This window comes from Carassius gibelio, chromosome B4, assembly GCF_023724105.1.
Source record: "Carassius gibelio isolate Cgi1373 ecotype wild population from Czech Republic chromosome B4, carGib1.2-hapl.c, whole genome shotgun sequence".
Classification (NCBI taxonomy): Eukaryota; Metazoa; Chordata; class Actinopteri; order Cypriniformes; family Cyprinidae; genus Carassius; species Carassius gibelio.
In genome coordinates this window covers 25,176,761-25,196,950 of record NC_068399.1, presented here as the reverse complement: position 1 = coordinate 25,196,950, position 20,190 = coordinate 25,176,761, and the positions used below count along the sequence as shown (strand labels likewise).

The following is a 20,190-nucleotide window of genomic DNA, read 5'->3' as shown; positions in this document are numbered from 1 at the left end:
TGCAGGCACTGATGCACCTTTGCAATCATTTCAATTACGATCGATTGCGAGCGAGCCGAGACTAATGTCAACAGTGCTGCACTGTTTTCGACTGGTAAACAGTACACATTCTTTATTCCCCAGTGCTCCGCCATTCAGGGCTCTCAAGAAAAACACTGACCCCGTGATGGAGATCCAAGCCTCGTCTTTTCAGAAAAAGCAGTGGCATTGTTAATTGGGAGCGTTCGGATGACAATAATACACTGGGAGGTGGACAAAAGCCACCAAAAGAGAGACTATGTGAATAACAGAGGGTCACTGCGAGGCAAAGCGGCACTGGGGATTGGGTCGGTCGTAAAAGCAACAAGGAAGAGGGCGTTAGCCAATCAGGTCATCCAGAATAGTTCCAGTGACTCAATACACCCAGACAACTTTGACTTAATAGCATCTTCAGTTTCTGTCAGATGCATGTAGAATCCGTGATCTGCTTTAGTAAAAGAGGCAGATCGGTTTACGCTGAGAAGCATCACACCTGAAGGCATAACAACAGTCTCACAGGGTCCTCCCTTCTCACATGAGGATTGAGTTACTCTAGATAAGCATCTGCATTACAGGAGAAAGAGCGGCTCATTAACAGCAATAGCGTCATCATGTGACCACAGGTTTCTTCTGGCTCTGCTGGGCTTTGCGTTTCTCTGGCTGGATCAAACAGATGATTTGTCCACTGTTGATATCAATAGTATCGACAACCAGCTGTGCTGCTGCAGCTTCAATATTCCCGGCATCCTGCTGCGCATTGCGAATCGATGCTGATCACTGCAGGGGGTGTTAGAATGTAATAGTAAGTTGTATTACCCACGAAGCAAAAATCTAACTGTAATTGCTTGGGGAGAAAAAAAAATATTTTTTTCTCCTTGATAAGCTGAATTATTTATGCATTTTTAGTATAATCAATGCAGGAAAAAGTGGAGTGCCAAAGTGTATTACTTAACGTCATGGGCTTGTACAAATCACTAAACCCAAACATGTTTAACACTTAAACACTAAAAGACAGTGTTTTGAAATATAAATTTTTCTATCCAATGCACAAGCATATAAACACAAAACACTGGACAAATAGCAGTATTTCTGCCCTCTGTACACAACGCTGCTGTGTGAAGCTTTATTCTGCAGGAACTGTGTGTTGATGAGCTTCCCCGGGGTTTGATAAAAGCCATTCATGAAACGAACTCCATCCCTCACACAGCACACTATGGCATTGAAATAAATCTCTGAAATGTGACATCAGGCCTCCTTGAGTCGAAAAGAGAGAGGGGGCCCAAAGGAAGAGCACTGGGGGCTTTTCTTCTGACAGCACACACCCCCGTCCCTCTCTCTGTCCCCTTCAGAGAGATGAAGAATCATACACAGCAGACTCACACACATGCCTAAGAGCAGGAGAGCAGTGTGTGTTTTCTAATCACTCAAAAAAAAAAAAAAAAAACACTCACACACACTGACAAAATGCTCCACCATCAGCTGATTTGACCAATTACACATCTGCTTCTGGAATCCAGAGAACAGTGCTTTGAGTGAGGAGAAGAAAGAAAGAAATTAATAAATGAAAAAAAAAGATTAATTATTTTGACTTGACAACATCAAAGCAATTCCCTAGTGTTGTTTATTGCTACTGTTATTTTAGCATCATTTATGTATTATAATTATATTAAATATTATAAATAAATTTGTTTTATCTTATAAAATACAAAATTAATTACATTTATATTAAATAAAAACAGTTATTTATTCGTCTTATTTTCTTATTATTTACCATAATCTTTATTTTGAATTTGCATTTATTTTAACATTTTCAGCTTTTAGTACTTTTGTATTTTTTATACCATTAGATTAGTTATTTTTTGTATTTATTTTTGAATTATCGTTGCCATTTAGGTTTGATTTTATTATTATTATTATCAAGTTTTATTAAGCACACATGCTTTGAGATATATTTTCTAACTGACATGCCAGCAGTGCAAAATATTGTTCTGTTATTAATGAATGTTTCGATACAGTAACTGTGATCCTCACGAGCTGCAGCGGTTTGAAGTCATTTATCACACTCCTTTGGGTCCTGACTCGGGTCTTTATGGGATGCTAATTTGAGGATTTACTGTGCCGGTCCCCAGGGCGCACTTATTTAACTATTAAAACAATGCACATTACTGAAATCACTTTGATTGCTAATTGGTGCTGAAACTCAGATGCATGGCTGCAACTTATGCCACATCTCAGTTCTTTAGCAACTGAGAGAGAAAACAGACAAAACAAACTAAATGGCCCCACACTGACCCGTGATCACACACACAGACCATCCGATGAAAGAATGAGTGCTTCAGAGAAAACAAGTGGAGCACAACAGTCTCTCAGGCTGAACAGACGAGGATCTACTGTACTCCGTCTATTACTAGGAGGCTACTAGGATGCCTTGGTGGTTGTGAAGGCATTGCTAGGTGGTTAGCAGGGTGCTTTGGTAGGTTGTGAATGATTACAGCAGTCTCATCTGCTCAGGTCGGGACAGACTGTTCTAAACACGTTACATGATCTCCTACAGTCTGATTATTTCTTCCGACAGATTGTCATCTTTTTCCCTGGTATCCTCTGGGATTTGAAGGTCCGTTGTTGATTGGTTATTATAGAGAAAGAAAACAGAGCTCAAATGTTTGTGCTCGTCTTTCTCTTTAATACTCAGTGCTGAACAATGGCTGCTCTCTGTCTCACTTTCACCAACATTCGCACAGAATTAATTGCTGTTTGTTAATGGCTGTGATGAGTCACTGAGATCAGGAGCACGAGGAGGAACTCATGAACAGAGCAGCAAAAACAACTTTCTTTCTTAGTATTATCTGTTGATGGAGGGTCGGGGTCAAATCAAAGGCATAACAGCTGAAAAGCTTCAGAAGATGGATACTCATTCAGTGGCAAACATCTTGTTTTCCTTTACTTTCTGTCTCACATCAACAGACACTTGAGTAACTCTGGAGCCAGTAATGAGCTCCAGCATTACACACATCAATGGGCAAATGTTATTAAAAATAAATAACCCAGTCTGATAACAAGAATGAATTTTCAAAGATTTTCACTTATTTCAAATGACCAGATAATATTTTCCCTTGCCTACATTTGTGAAAACAACAAGCAAACAATAACAAAATAAAACTGTCAAATTAGTGTCATGAGTAAAACCCAAATTAATGTATAATTATTATATTAATTAATTATAAATATATAAATACTGTATAATCTATATATATATTTTTTCATTGTTAGTTATTTTAGTACATCAAGTTAAACTAAATAAAAATAAGAAATTACAGTTTTTTATGTTTTTTTTATATTTATATATTAACATTTATTTTATTTAAGGAAACTCAGTTTTAATACACATAAAGTGTACATTAAAACATGCTTTTAATATATATGACATTTCTCCACCATAAATGAAATTAAAGTGGTCCAAGTGTCCCATCTAGCGGTCACTAAATGAAATACTTTTACGCAATCGCTTGCGTCATCAGAAGGCGACATGTCTAGTTGCCTTACTTCCTACATGCTGAACGCGTCCTTGGGACTCTTTGCACTTCAGAATATGATTAATTAACATCTATCAGTTTAATAATAATTGCGCAAAGTATATAAGTGATGAACCGTCTTTGGTAAGCGCTTAGAATATTTTTCTTTCACAGAGCTGGGCTGTCAGATTAATAATAACGTGTACTCAAATAGAAATGTGTTACTGAAATGTGTCTCTCAGTATGCTTATAAGTAAACAGGTTCATTTTATTAATGTTATTGACATGTAGACATATGGTTTATATTGGTGTCGTTGATAAACCTGCAGACTGACTGAGCAGAGATGAGCGCTCCTAACGCCAGAGAACGCAAAGCCTGCTGGGACGCCAGAGACGAGCTCTGGAAGTGTCTAGATGTCCATAAAGATCAAACATCTGCCTGCGAGAAACTCCAACGAGAGTTTGAAGACAAATGTCCTGCCCAGTGGGTCAGTCCATAGTCCTGAGTGCAGCAGAAACAGCAACATCTCTTTTGAGATTCAGAAGGTTTTCTTTATGAATCTCTGACACCTGCTTGCAGTCTGAATGCATTCGCAGCAGCTGTCTGTCATGCATTACTGCCTTATTTAACATAATCTTATATTGAAAAGGCAACCCCAAAAAAGTATTTATGTTCCCTGTACATTTACATGCTACAAAATAGCATGCAATATATATGCAATGCACTTATATTCTTCTTTAGCGTGCTTTTGGAAAGAGCGCTTATTATAGAATACTATACTTTAAGATATATATATATATATATATATATATATAAAAATGTTAAATATTTATATTAAAGAAAATATATTAAAATTTAACATTTATATTAAATGCAATTGCCGTTGTTTTTATGACCCATTTAAGTGGGACTTAAATACATATAATAACATATGGTATGCATTTATTCCATTAATAAATTTATTTTGTGCATTTAAATATATTTGTAATTTCATGTTTGTAATGATGAAGTTGCAATTTAGTACATTTAAAATATATTTTAATGTAATAATCACATAAAAGGTCAAACAAGTGAACTTATTTTATTTATTTTTGTTGAAAAACCATGACAAAATATTAAGTCATTTTTAATTACAAAATAAATAAATGCTTTAGAAAATGATGAATTATTTTAAAATCTCATCTATATTATAATGTATAGTTTATATATTTTACGTATTCAGGCTTTCATTGTTCATCATCAAAAATCCAGATATTTCACTTATTCATTTTTTTTTCAACATAAATAGGCTCTGTGTTTTCACAATATATGTTTATATAATATAATAATAATAATATAATGTAATATAATATATATAATGGCATTAAGAAAAATATTGAAAAAATTATTTGTGTATAGTTTTTAGTTAAAATTTTTTATTGAAATTGTCTTAATATTTTCCCCCTTTTAAAACGATTAACGAAAAATAAAACAAATAAATAAAAATATATAATTTTAATACAAACTACTATCTCTTTCTTATTTTTACTTAGTTTTTTATCAAGTTTTGTTACATTTATCAGCATCTTAAAATGTCAGCTGTTTTACAGTGATTATGTAAAATAAACAACTGATCTCTTTTCGTGAACAGTCATGCAAGTGTCTCTCTTTAAGTACACTTAAGTGGTCTTTTATTTTAGGAAATATTATCTACAAGAACAGTGTTTTAAAAATATACTTTCAAGATTTGAAGTACACTACAAGTGCACATTTAATACAGTTCTGCACACTTTTTAACACTTGTTTTTAGCAATATTCTGTTGAATTTCTCACTGAATCGGCATGAATTGATTGTTGTGATTCCTTCGCAGGTGAAGTATTTCTTCAAACGGAGGGACTTCTTGAAGTACAAGGAGAAAATACAAAAAGAGGGTTATGAACCAACTGAAGGAGCGTCAAAATTATAGACGCGGAGGGAAATGAAAGCACTGGACTCTGACAGTGAAACGTTCTGTGAAACATTGTGTTTTTGTCTTGTCTTATGATTGATCTCAATGCATCTGTACTGTATGGAGCTTCAGTGTGATGTTTGTAAAGCAAAATAAAGAAATGACCCAAAAATACAGTGGTTTATTATGTTTCCAGAGAAGTCAGGTGAAAGAAACATATTTGAGACATACAGTTTACGATTGCGGGGACTTCTGTGTAACGTTTGAAACTATCTTCCATAACCAGACCACATGAGATTTGGTAAGAGCACGTTAGATACTACGCCTGATCTCCCTCAAACCTCTCAACTAAATAATGCAAGTGTAACACGACATTTGTAAAATGTCAGAAAATAAAGCATACGGATGTGTTACATTCTGTGTTTTCACACAAACATCGCTGATAGTGTTTTGTAGTTGGAGACATGTTAATCTACATCTAATGCTTTGATATATAGAATGGTTTCCAGCGATCGCGCCGTTCATTCAGTCCCAGTGAGCAATTCTGCATCCTCCGACGGACGTCCTCTTACTCCACGGATATAAAAAATAAGGCCTTAATCTGGTATATGTGCCTCCTTCAGTGTATGTGCAATGTCCTGGATCAAACACAGCTACAAGCTGCCCGTGACGTTCGGCATCAGAGCCCAGGTGGGAAACTCGCTCAGGTGGAAGAGCGGCTCGCCCCACGTCATGATGGCCAACATCACCACAAACACCCCGATCAGATTCACTCCGAAACCAGCCTTCACCTGAAAGACACGAGGAGACAATATAACGGATGCCAGTAAGAAGTTCTACCAGGGTGATGGGTACATTGTCACATATGGGCAAAATAAAAGTCACGATACGATTAATACTGTAAGTGACCTGATTGTTGTGTTTCCCGTATATATGGTAATATACCGTATATGTCCCTAGTAAGTGGTTTTTACAAGAATCGTTAAATAAAACATACTGAATATGTTAAATATAAATGTAATAATAGATGATACAGACATTTAATATGCATTAAAACAGATTGTTTGAACACATCAACCAAAATCCAGCTATTTCTGTTTTCTGTTTCTTTCATCATGAATGTGCATTTTTTTGGCCTATGTGTTTCCACAATGTAAATGTTTTAATGTAATATAATAAACATAATTGAATATAATGTTTAGATTTTAGTTAAAATATAAAGTTGTTGTTTTTTTAACTCAAACCTATTTTTCCCTTTTAGCTGATGCAGACATTTCGTACGTTTTAAAATGAAACAATTTTCAAAACATCATAAAAAACCTGGTATTTATTAATTTTATTGTATTTCTTTCACCGTTAATTGCCGTTTTTTGGCCTTTGTTTTTCCACAATATAAATTTTATATATAATTTTACATTTATATAATATAATATAATATAATATAATATTTAGTTTTTAAGGTACAGGAGTTTTTTTTAATCTTCATAAAAAATATATATATATATTTGTAAATTATTGTAATGAAATATTTTCTCCTTTTAGGTAATGCAGTTTTATTTTAATATAAAAACAATAAATAAAAATTTCCAAAACACAATGAAAAATCTAGCTTTTTTTTTTTTCTTGGTCTGTCCACCCCTCTGAGTTTCTATAATAAATATAATAATCAATAAATTAGAAATAAAATATTGGTATTTATGTTTATACATTTTAGTTAAAAATAATATTTTAAGACAACTGAAATTGTCTTCTGAATATGTTCCCCATTTGAAACTAATTTTTTACATTTTTTATAAATTAAATAAATAAAAGCTATTGTCTCTCTCTGGCTTTTTTTTCCTATTCATTTTTTATCATGCTTTGTTATATTTATTAGCATATAATTTCATCTGTGTTAAAATGGCATTGTATAATAAACAACTGATAATTAAATTATTCTTTCAGATGAGCATCTTGTCTTGCATCTTAAAATTATATGCAAAGCTGGAAGCCCTGTTACCTTTCTGAAGTCCTAATTATGTGCTAAAATATTAAATTGTTAATTCCTTAATTAGCACCTTAATTTCTTTGTCACTCAAGCACATTATTTGTCGGACATACTGTTTAAAATCATAAGGAGATGTATATTTGGAAGTGGACCAGGCACCTGTTTCACCCTCAGTTTGCTTATGAAAAACAAATGATTTCCCGGCGTTACTGCACAGCTGTGAGACGGGACGGAGCTGATTTAACAGGCTAATGTTGTGTCATACCATGTCACTGATCTGCACATGTCCGTAGCTGAACACGATGGCGTTCGGCGGGTTTCCGACCGGCAGCATGACGCCGAAGGACACACACATGGTGGCGGGGATGAGTGTGTGCAGAGGGTTGATGTGCAGCGTTTCAGACTGTGAGGGACAGGAGACAATATTCACAATAAAACCTCCATCTTTGTATGCATGTGTGTGTATGTGTATGTATGTGTGTGTGTGTCTCAGCTGACCAGGGCAGAGAGGATGGGCAGGAACACTGTGAGCGTGGCCGGGTTGCTGGCGAACTCGGTGACGGCGGACACCAGGAGACAGGCCAGCAGCGTCACGGCCCACGGAGGAAGACCGCTCATGGGCTCCAGCTGCCGGCCAATCCACATGGACAGACCCGACACCTGACCAGAGACACCACAGCACTCACTCACTCACAACTTAACACATAGAGGTTACACAAGAGTTCACATTTAATATTACATATTTCTTCATTAAACTGCTGCTTTTTAAATGAGACTCTGTGTTTTCCACTAGCTGCTTAAAGGGATAGTTCACCCTAAAATGAAAATTTATGTAATTTATTTACACCAAATACTACCATGATATATACTAACAAAAAAAAAAAAAAAAAAATATATATATATATATATATATATATATATATATATATAGTACAGACCAAAAAGACCAAAAGTTTGGAAACATTACTACTTTTAATGTTTTTGAAAGAAGTTTCTTCTGCTCATCAAGCCTGCATTTATTTGATCAAAAATACAGAAAAAAACTGTAATATTGTGAAATATTATTACAACTTAAAATAATAGATTTCTATTTGAATATACTTTAAAAAAATAATTTATTCCTGTGATGCAAAGCTGAATTTTCAGTATCATTACTCCAGCCTTCAGTGTCACATGTAACATCCAGTCTGTCACATGATCATTTAGAAATCATTCTAATATTCTGATTTATTATGAGTGTTGGAAACAGTTCTGCTGTCTAAAATATTTGATCAATAAAAGGTTAAAATTTATTCAAAAAAAAAAAAATTATAATCATATATATTATAATAATATATTTTCTTTACTTTCACTTTTTTATCAATTTAACACATCCTTGCTGAATAAAAGTATTTTTTTCTTTTATTGAAAAAAAGAAAAAATAATACTGACCCCAAATTACTGACCAGTAGTGTATATTGTTATTACAAAATATTTATATTTTAAAAACATAGCTTCTTTTTTTTTTTTTTTTTTTTTTTTTTACTTTTTATTCATCAAAGTATCCTAAAAAGTATCACATGTTCTGAAAAAATATTAAGCAGCAGAACTGTTTCCAACTTTGATAATGAATCATCGTATTAGAATGATTTCTAAAGTATCATGTGATAATGATCCTAAAAATTCAGCTTTGCATCACAGAAATAAATGATAATTTAAAGTACAATAAATTTAAAAACAATTATTTTAAATTGTAATAATATTTCACAATATTACATTTTTTTCTGTATTTTTGATCAAATAAATGCAGGCTTGATGAACAGAAGAAACTTCTTTCAAAAACATAAAAAATAGTAATTTTCCAAACTTTTGGTCTGTACTGTATATATATATATATACAGGAAAATCCTAATGTTTCTAATAATAGCCCTTATTTTAACTCTCACCTTGCATCCAGCAGCCAGAGCGTATCCTCCTCCCACCAGAATAACAATCTCCCACGGCATCAGTCTCTGGAAGTCTTTCCACGTGATCATGGGGGCCAGAGGATCCTCTTCCTCATCATCATCATCATCATCATCATCACCTGCACAGAGAACAGAGACAGGAACGGTTACCAGAGTCGGACCAATCACCTTTCCTCTCATGTCCCTGACCCCAGTGAAGCGCTTGGACACTGGACCCTGCTGAGTGAACGGCCGGCTGTACTGCAGCGCAGCGTGGGATCTGACCTTTGCTCTCGCTGGAGAACGCAGATGGCCAGGGCTTTCGGGCCGGGATGAGGAAGAGGAGGAATCCCAGCAGCACAGACACCGTGGCATCAGTCCTGTAGCCCTTCCTGCGGGACACACGAGGTTCAGTCAATCTGTCTTATCACATGTGCATATGTTTGAGGATTTAGAAATGGAAATCAATTTTATTGACTGAGTAAGGGTTACCACAGGAGGTTCATGTTCATGTACTAAAATAAAATAATCTTTATTTTTTTACTGAGCCGACACAAGATGTTCATGAACTTCTCAACCAACTTGGAATCTTACAAATAAAATAAATAACAAAATAAAATAATTTTAACTTTGCTGGTGAATGTAACCAAAACCTTTGGATCATATTAATCTGTAATATTAAAATAAAATAAAATAAAATAAAATAAAATAAAATAAAATAAAATAAAAGAGTCAATATACATTACACAAATAAATAAATAATAAACTTTTAGCTGACACTTTTATCCAATGCAACTTTGCTGATGAATAAAATAAAATAAAATAAAATAAAATAAAATAAAATTAAATAAAATAAAATAAAATAAAATAAAATAAAATTAAATTAAATTAAATTAAATTAAATTAAATTAAATTAAATTAAATTAAATTAAATTAAATTAAATTAAATTAAATTAAATTAAATTAAATTAAATTAAATTAAATTAAATTAAATTAAATGTATTGACTGAGTAAGGGTTAACACAAGGAGTTCATGTACTTCTCAAACAGCATCGTCCAGCCGGGGACGAATCCGGGCTCCCTGGTGAACCAAAGTACAGTCATCAGAATGAAGAAGATGCCCGTCACGACTTCAGGATAGCTGTGCACCAGAAAAATCACAACATCAAAATAAAGTCTTAGTGAAGACAGAGAATCTCAGTTTCTGAAGCTCAGTCTCTTGTACCTGATGGGGCCGAGTTTTTGGTACTCCTCGTGAATGCGCTTCTCGGACAGGATTTCTCGCCTGGTTTTGCGTTTCTTGCTGAGAGAGCAAGTGTCTCTGAAACTGTGAGGAGATAACAGCTTGTGTTCAGCTAGGTTACAAATCATTTCAAGAACAAAGTGTCTATTTTTCTCTTACTTGCATCCCAGAAAGAGACAGTGCAGCCAGATCCAGGTGAGCATCAGCATGATCAGAGCGATCGGCAGACTGAAGATGAACCACGTGCCAAAGTTGATGACTTTCGCTTCTGGGTAACGACTGAAACAGACGTTTATAGCAAAGCTTAGTGCTGCAAACACATGACTTAACTGTAAAAAATGTGTTTGTGCTTCATTTACATTCGAACTTTGGGCAACTTGAAATTTGAAGTTGAATTAAATGACATCTTGGATATATTTGGGTAAATCAAATCTGAGTTATTCCAGCACTAACTTTTGATTATTTTTTGTCACTGTGTTTATATAATTTAAAAAGTATAATTTGCATTATATTACAAGTGTATTATTATGTGACTATCTACATCAGGTTTTTTTATTTATTAAATAATATTAATATTTATATTAAAATAAATCTAAAGTAACATTAAATACAATTAGAATTAAACAAAACTATTAATATTTTAATAAACATATAAATCGATTTAAATATTACAAATATCAAAATAAAACATTGTTTCATTTTTTTTATATTAATAAAAAAATTATGAACTTGTTCTTCCTCTGAAACAACTTTTCTTTTCATCTGACATCAGCAACAATTCTATATTTTTATATATTTTTTCTATTATTTTTTTCTAGTTAGTTTTTACTAAGAAACAAAGATGTTTTACTCTGAAATACGTCACATTATGGATGTAAAATGTGTTATGAATGCAGTAAAATGATGAATTTAAGCAGCTTCTTTCACACTTCACCTAAACGGCAAACACAAGTCATTTAAAACTTCATAACCTGATTTTTCTATACAGTTAAAACACGTGTCACATGAAAGCTCAATCTCAGCTCAGTTCGGAGGTCAAACTGATTCCAGTGTGGAAGAAAAGGACAAGGTTCTGTTTACACAGCGCTCAAGAAAAGCTTTGACAAGATACTGAGAGCCGGTCGAAGGGGTGCAAGGCTTCTCGCTGACCCATTTTAAGCCAATTAGTGCTTTACATTGATTGTTTCTGGAATATATCAGTGATTACAGCACTTCCAGCAAGCACAGACTATAACAGATGTGAAAGAATAAAAGGAGTGTCAATACAGACCCCACTGACCCACTAAATGCCCGCTTTTCACTGTAACTTATATCTTTACATCAGTCTCCTTTGCTCAAGAAGTGCTGCACAAAGGAAAGGGTTATTCTTCTGCGCTTAGCGTCAGGAAATGAGATTGAGCGGATTGAATCAGGTGATTAAACAAATCCCGGTGTTTTCTGAATGTGGCTGTTATGGGACTGATAGAGTACTTGTTGAATTGCTCGGCGAAGATGAGGTTGGTGGAGGTGCCGGTGATGGTGATGAGGCCGCCGATGGTGGCCGCGTACGTGATGCTCAGAGACAGGCACTTGCAGATCATGTGGTCTCTCTTGGTGGGGTACAGCGAATCCCGCCGGATCTTGGGTTTCTTCGGCGGTGCAGGGATGCTGATGGGAGCCTGTTTGGAAACAATTGAGGGAAATGGTTTTAGAAATGTCTGAAGCAGATTGTGCGGAGTTGTTGTCGGCGAACTGATGGTCTCACCTCGGGCAGATATCCGTTTGATTCTTTACAAAACTCTGGACCGAAACCAGGCGTCAATGTCAGACCATTCATCTCCTAGAGTATGAATAAACACATTTAAACAAATAGCCTTAATTTAACAAAAAAGTTTGTTCGTAATCCATATATTCTTCTCTTTATATATATAATTTACCTAGTAATCAATCACTGATAGTCTGACTTCTTTTCAGACCATGCATCTTAAAAATCTTATTTCCATAATAAGATTGAAAAAGTATGTATTTTAGAGAGACATTCCCAACTTAATTATACAGAAATTTTAAAAGTGAACTGATTGCATGAATCATCCAATTTCTAAAGTATATGATATTTTATGACAGTAAACATATTTTCTCTGTGCCTTGTTAACATTCATATTATAATAAAAAAAATTGCATGCTAACTTTCACTTACATAAATAGTTTAAATAAATAATTTAAAGGCGGTGTTGTTTTAGTATTACTGAGATACTATTATAGTTTTTTATAATAACTTTTTATTAGCTTTTATACTTTCTGTGAATTTGTATTAAAGTTTTAGTAATTAATTGTATATTTTATTATTTTTATTAGTTTTTCTTTAAATATGTCAAAATAATATTTATAATTATTATTATTATTATAATACATTAAACTTAATAAAAATTATTTGGTAATTTCAAAATTATTTTATTTTTATTTTAAGTTAATTATTTACAATTATTTAATTTCATGTAACAATTCTTTTTAAAAGCTTTAGCTTTAGTAAACTATATTCAACTTTATAAATATAATTTATTATTTTAAGAAAAAAACGTATAATAAAATTATATATATATATATATATATATATATATATATATATATATATATATATATATATATATATATATTGCAAGGCATAAACCCCCTTTATTTCTTGTTTTCTTCCTAATAATTTTGCAGAGTTGATAAACGGTCTGATTTTGTCTTACCTCACTCAGCATACAGACTTTATGTTTTACACTGCAAAACAAAGAGAAACTGCAATGAATAAGCTTGTTTAACAGCGGTAGTTTAATAAAGTTGACTGTATCTTACTTGTGTTTGCGGTCCAGCAGCTCAAGGTGATTCTTGCTCGAATCTTGGTTTTCCTCTTTGTTTGTCAAAGAACAAAACAATTTAAAAACACAGCTTATAATAACCATCAATGCAAAAGCTTGTGAGACGGATGCTGTGACTCACCGCTCTCCTCGTCCTGCGTGTCTACGGTCAGCGAGTCTTCGAGGGAGTCGGCGATGCCGGTGCAGACCAGCTGCTGCAGCACGGCTTCAGCGATGGGCATCACCATGGCCGTGGTGGACGTGTTGCTCAGCCACATGGAGAGGAACGTCGTACAGCACATGAAGCCCAACACCAGCCTGCAACACAAGCAGAACACATGCAGCTCACAGAGTCTGTCTGCAGCAGTGTGTGTGTGTCGACACCTGCTGAATACATACATGCCAGGTTTGGCCCCGGCGATCATCACCATGCGCAGAGCGATGCGTTTGTGCAGGTTCCACTTCTCAATGGAGGCGGCCAGACAGATCACCCCCATCAGCAACAGCGTGGTGTCCTTAAAATACTCAGAGGCCACCTGCAAACACAGTTTTATCAGAGTTTCTGAAATGTTAGGAAAAAAATTCTTATAGCTTTAATAATATTTCAGAGAACATTGAGAGAAAACATTCTTGGATCATCCTCATCATGTTATTTGAACGTTCTAAGAAACATATTTGTTACATTTAAACCACATTCTAATCAAATCTGGACATTTGAACATTCCAAGAATGTTTAAAAACATTCTGATTGTGTTATATTTTGAGCAAAAGTAAAGTTAGTAGAATGTCGTTAAACATTTTTGCAACCTTTAATATTCTAATTATGACAATACATTTTTTTTAGAATATTAAAGAAACGTGCTAGTAATTTTATTTCTTGGATAAAAAAAATAAACATTAGTCAAAAATAAACAAGTCTGTAACATTCTTTGGTTGAAATGTCTTAATGGTAGTGTAAAAAAAACTGTCTTTTTACCCTGTTAGATCTAGGTCTGTCTTCAACAAGTTTTAGTCCAAGTTGCTTTAAAGGGATAGTTCACCCAAAAATGAAAATTCTCTCATCATTTACTCAGCCTCATGTCATTTCAGACCTGTATGAGTTGCTTTCTTATGTTGAAAAAGATAAAAGAAGATATCTTGCTGATTGCTACTATATTTTGCTTCTTCCTACTATGGAAGTCAACTGTTTGGTTACCAGCAATCTCCAAAATATTTTCTATTATGTTCAACATAAGAAAGCAACTCATACAGGTTTGGAACGACATGAGGGTGAGTAAATGATGAGAGAATTTTCATTTTTGGGTGAAGTTTTCCTATAAATGCTAATGAGCTCTGCTGACCCCGCCCCTCTCCTCCATGGGGTGAAGAGCCCACTGTAAACTTCAGGCCGCGAAACTCACAAACTAGCACATTTTTATTCTGGGTAAAGATAAAAAAAAAATTTAAGAAAAAAATGTAACCTTTAAATAACATTGTAATCAGAACCATACAACTCGACATTAGAAAAAATTTAAAACAATGCTCCCACAACGTTTTTAGAACCTAAAATGTTTTTTTTTTTTTTTTTTTTATGTTTTTGAAGTTTCTGCCCAGCATACCATAAAAATAGAAAATATTGTACAATATATTACAATTTAAAATATTTTTTCTATCTGAATATACTTTAAAATGAAATGAATTATTATGATGCAAAGCTGAATTTTGATCATCGTTACTCCAGTCTTCAGTGTCACACGACCCTTTCGAAATTATTCTAATATGCTGATTTGGTGCTCAAGAAACATTTCTTGAAAGTTTGAAAACATATATACATAAATCTCCAACCCAAAGTCCCTGCAGTCAGCAAAAAAGATTACGTAAAAAGGGGAATAATTGCCAAACATGATTACAGTATTTAAGATAACAGGTTGCTTTGTCAAGTTTGTCAACGAGATTTAGTCACATGATGCAGAATTTTCTTTTACATAATATCTTGGCAGTTTAGTGTGGACGCGATAATAGGCTGGTACAAATAAACGATCAGAAGCTCTTTGAGCTGTAAAACTCACATGCTTGATGAAACAAAATCACTATGACATTTTTCACTCTTGAGACATCATCTACAGAAGCCTCATACCTTGAGGCTCAAAAGCTCAAGAATATAACCAGGTCAGATATTCACCCCAGAAAACAGGTCATATTATATAAACCAGCTGCAGAAGCAATGCAAAGTCCCTCTATTTATGAATGTTAAACATTTAACCTACAGTATTCCAGTTCTTAACTGTTGCACAAAACATCCTACAGTACACAGTGACAGAGCAAAGAGAGGTGTCTTACCTCACTGGACTTCAGGACCCCAAACAGCGGGTAGAGGAAGGCCGGGACGAGCGCAGCGGCTCCCAGCGGTACAGCTTCAGACACCCAGTACACCGCTGTCACGATCAGGACATACGCACATGAGGACTCCTACAGACACAGAACATGTTTCCTAATGAGACCTGATTCTGGATGGAATTATATCAGCCAATTCTGAAGATCAAACTTATTATTAACATATTATGTATTCGATTTATTAATAATTTAATTAAAACCAAATTGTTAAATCCATGTTAGATATACACAATATAACAGCATACATAATGCGTAATCTATTATATATTTTCACTGTTTAAAATATAATTAATATTTTTTTATAATTACATTTTAACTACATTTTAAATGTGAAAAGGTTCGTTATGTCAATTTAAGGCAATGTTGCAATATATGCATCATTTATGCATACATTATGTATCATTAATGTGTGTGTGTGTGTGTGTGTATAGAAAAGCAATATTGCAATATATAGCTATATGCAGTATTGAAGTATATTGTTTAATGCATAATGCATATATATATATATATATATATATATATATATATATATATTAATCTTGTTAAATAAGATAAAGAGGTGATTGCATGCAAATCTACAAATATAAACAAGATATTTGCATGTACCAGTCACTTCTAAAGTGCAGGAGGAAATCATTACTTTAATAAAATGATGAATTTAATTATGAGAAAAACAGCAGGAAAGCATGTGCGTCAGTCCACCAATCAGGACAAAAATCCAAATCCGGTTTGCCCTGCCAAATATGTGGACCTGGGCACAACACTTCACGTGGATCCAGCAAACACAAATATGCATGTGGAGATTAGGCTGACTGAACGAGCATTTGTCAGGTGACTCAAATTTCATAATTAATCAGATTTTATAACAGGCCGAGCAAAGCAAAGTTAATACACGCTCACACATTCCAGACATAATAAATACACCAGACTAATGATGTGGAAGTAGAGAGGCACTGATCTGTGGCCAGTTTTAGGATTGTTGAGCGAAATCCAGTTATTATTATTTTTCGATTATTTGAGAATTTTAACTTTAACTTTAATTTTAACTTATTTAAATTTTCTGCATATCTGATTTGCTTTTTTGTGTTATTTCTTCATACACTCAAAAACACTTTCAGTCAGAAACTGAAAAAAAAAACATTTCAGTTTATTTCATTGTAACAATTTGCAATAAGGTATATTTTTATAACTATATTAGTTACCATGAACAAACAATTAAAAATGCATTTATTAATATTAGTTTATTCTAGTTCTAAAATGTAATAATTAATTATTAAAATCAAAAGTTTTACCTGCTAATATTATTTAATAGACCTAACATGAACAGTTGTATTTTATTAACTAACATTAACACTTAAAAAAAAAAAAAACACTGTAAAAATTATCTTTCAAATAAAATAAAGATAGTAGGGGTATGTTCTGCAAGAAAATACTATTTCAGAATTTATATTCAAAATTTCACTTTAATTTCTAATTTCTTTGTGATTATCTGTGAAATTTACAAGCGATTTCTGAATGAAAGTTTTTGTATGCATGCTTTAAAAGTGATTTTTCAAAATAGTAAATAAAATATTACTGGAGTAAATTTTTTCAAGAATTTATACCTTTTTAGTTTTTCAGCTTCAAAACTGGCCTGTTATTAGTAATTACAGTGTCTTTCGACAGGAAAATTGGTTTCTTCACCAACTTTTGGTGCATGTAAGGTAATGCATAACTACTGATGCTGACTAAAGGGACATTATTGTAAAGTCTTGACATTTGTTAAGCATTAATTTAGCATGGGTACATTGGATGATAGCGTATCTTTATAGCAATCGTCTGTTTTTTGGCCTTTTCTGTACTTTCTTCTGTCTCTTAGCTCTCTCCTTCCCAAGCTGATTATCCCTCAGTGTGTTCCTGTGCTCATAAACTCCGGCCAGCAGCTTTCAGCTTTCTGCTTTCTCCTTACCGCCCGACTGTGCTGAAGGCCGTCAGCGATGTGGCACACTGCAGATTAAGCCTCTATTGGCACATTGCTTTTGTTCTGCTCTAATCTCGTCATTGCTCAAGAACTCAGATCCAGCTGATTTCTTTTAGAAGGTCCGATGGGGCGTTGATGATAAAGGAAACTGATGATTTCCTCTAACTGATTACTAGATGATTACACATCAAGCATTTGGAAATGCACATCAATACAAGCTTCACGGCAGGACTCACACTCACACATGCATTCATTCTGCTTTCAGTGTGCGGGTGAGATGGGATTAGTGAACTATTGTGCACTAACCCCTTTATTTCTGACTCTTGATGAAAAGCGCTATCAGAGAGAGAGATAAGCAAACCTGTGCAAGTGACCTAATCTTAAACATGTTTTGGAATTGCAAAAAAAGCTGTCAAGGCAGAAGATAATGACATTTCCTGATCTGTGCGCTGTTTCTACATTTACCTATATTGACTTCTGCTGTTTAGATCAATTTGAATCATGTGTCTCATTACATTACAATGTGTGTGGCTTTGGATAAAAGCATCTCCCAAATGCATGATATTATATTGAAATTCTAAATAAATTACAAAAAAATAAGTTATTAATATTTATGTTAATTTAGGTTATATTTATTTATGTATAAGTGTATTTCTTAGATCCTGTCACCACTTCATTCATTCATTCACTTAGTTAACATATTTGACTTCACAACTGAAATGGCCCTCCAGTGTGAAAAATTGATTACAAAGTACAAATAATCCATGCATAAACTGCACCTATTACAATATCAAATATATATATACATCCTGATTTATTTTTATTTTTTTCTGTTATTTTACATACATTGACAAAATGAATGGTGTGGGTTTACTCCGAAACACTCGGAACTAGTAACCTAAATTTCAAAAGGAACGACACTGAATTAAACGAGAAAATAAAATAAAAAAAGTCTTTATGCGGTGTGTTCTCATAATCTCATTTTGCGTAAGAATGGGCATGCATATGTATGAAAAAATGGCATTAACTAAAACGATTCCCAAGCGATTTTTCGTAGGATTTAAGAGCGAGACACCGGTTAAATAAGCGCAGTCCTTCTCTGCAGGATTTGCTGATGTTGGACTGAATGTAAGATCCCAATTGCTACACTAACAAACAACATCTGTAAAACCTGCAGATGTTTCAAACAAACAATTCCTGTGAGAACATTGAACACTTGAACATTCACGGCACCGGCGCGCGACGCGCTCTGTAGCGCACCTGGAAAACGACCAATCAGGTGAGAGGTCGCGACGGCTCCTCGAGTAACCGAGGCCATAATCAATTCATAATTAGCCATTTAATCATTAGAATGTTTAAGACGTTATATAATTAAATCTGTCTGCCTCAAAAACAGAATTTAATTTAGATGCCTGCACACATTTCCCACGTATATAAAGATTCCTTTTGGAATTAACGAAGCGATAACATTTAAATCAAATGTATTTTAACGCACTATGTAGTGCACATGGCCAAAAGTAAGCAGCGCGTAAAAGCGCACCGAGAACGCGCACTCGCGCAGCGTGCGCTCCGATCGTGGAAATGACTGAGGATCTACTTACACTGCACGGGTGGATGAGAGGAAGAGGCAGCAGCGATAAAGGAATCATCACCACGAGAATGAGTTTCCGAGCCGTCCATATTTTTTTGATCAAGTCCATTCTGGCGCCTTCCAGCCTCATGGGAGAACGCTTTAATCAATTCAGCCCTGAGAAGTCCAAGAAGTTGTCTTCGAGAAGTTTGCTTTACACCCCCTTCAGCTTTTTATGACTTTTTATTAACTTCTTCTTGCCCTGCTTCCCTTTTCGTGCGTTTCACGCGCTGCGCGTCTTCTCGGATAAGTTTGCATGGACAGAGAGCGCAACTTTTCTCTTTGGTTCCCAGTTGTTTACTGGTGGCTGCAGTCCTTCTAGTCCATCCAAGAGTGACTCCAGGCCCTCTTATAGGATTTCAGGGTGTATTGATGTAAAGAACACCGATGGCTCTTTTGTGTCTCCACCTGTAAATGCGTCTATCTCTGATTCGCCATGCTTTCTTATTTACTTGCACTGTAAAATGTCACCAATTGCGCTTAAGCAACTCTAGATGAACTTATTTTCCGTTTGCGTTATAAAAACCTTTCCTGCGATGGAGATTAAATATATGAGTACGCGGTAGATTGTACTTTAATCTAACCATATCTCCTCCCAGTTTACAGCCGGACCAATCAGAGGTGAGTGAGTGGAGTTTATGAATGGACGTGGTGGGGTAGCGGGGTAGCGAAGATCACGAGCCAAATTGAACCGTTTAGATGCAACAGTCGTTTTCTCAGAATAAACTCAAAAGGGAACAGAGAACACGCTATTGAACCTGTCAGGAAATAAAGAACAGAAGCACCTGCGT

At 34.4% G+C, this 20,190-nt stretch overlaps 2 protein-coding genes across 3 annotated transcripts; one reads left to right on the top strand and one right to left on the bottom strand.

Moving 5' to 3' along the window:
* Nucleotides 1–3,511: 3,511 nt before the first annotated feature.
* Nucleotides 3,512–5,631, top strand: LOC127955903 (cytochrome c oxidase assembly factor 6 homolog). Its single transcript, XM_052553520.1, has 3 exons — nt 3,512–3,674; nt 3,860–4,018; nt 5,382–5,631. Exons 2-3 carry the CDS (start codon nt 3,875–3,877, stop codon nt 5,475–5,477), a joined length of 240 nt encoding a protein of 79 aa, XP_052409480.1. The 5' UTR covers nt 3,512–3,674; nt 3,860–3,874; the 3' UTR covers nt 5,478–5,631.
* Nucleotides 5,621–19,937, bottom strand: LOC127955902 (solute carrier family 13 member 4-like). Of its 2 annotated transcripts, none has more exons than XM_052553519.1 (16): nt 19,371–19,937; nt 15,756–15,884; nt 13,836–13,972; nt 13,579–13,754; nt 13,435–13,489; nt 13,329–13,359; nt 12,359–12,433; nt 12,085–12,272; nt 10,774–10,893; nt 10,597–10,698; nt 10,411–10,512; nt 9,656–9,763; nt 9,372–9,504; nt 7,945–8,106; nt 7,712–7,849; nt 5,621–6,250 (listed from the first exon to the last, which is right to left on the bottom strand). In XM_052553519.1, exons 1-16 carry the CDS (start codon nt 19,488–19,490, stop codon nt 6,113–6,115), a joined length of 1,914 nt encoding a protein of 637 aa, XP_052409479.1. In that variant the 5' UTR covers nt 19,491–19,937; the 3' UTR covers nt 5,621–6,112. The 2 variants fall into 2 exon arrangements, with proteins under 2 accessions (XP_052409479.1, XP_052409478.1); XM_052553518.1 differs by having other exon boundaries at nt 9,372–9,511; nt 9,657–9,763.
* Nucleotides 19,938–20,190: the final 253 nt, after the last annotated feature.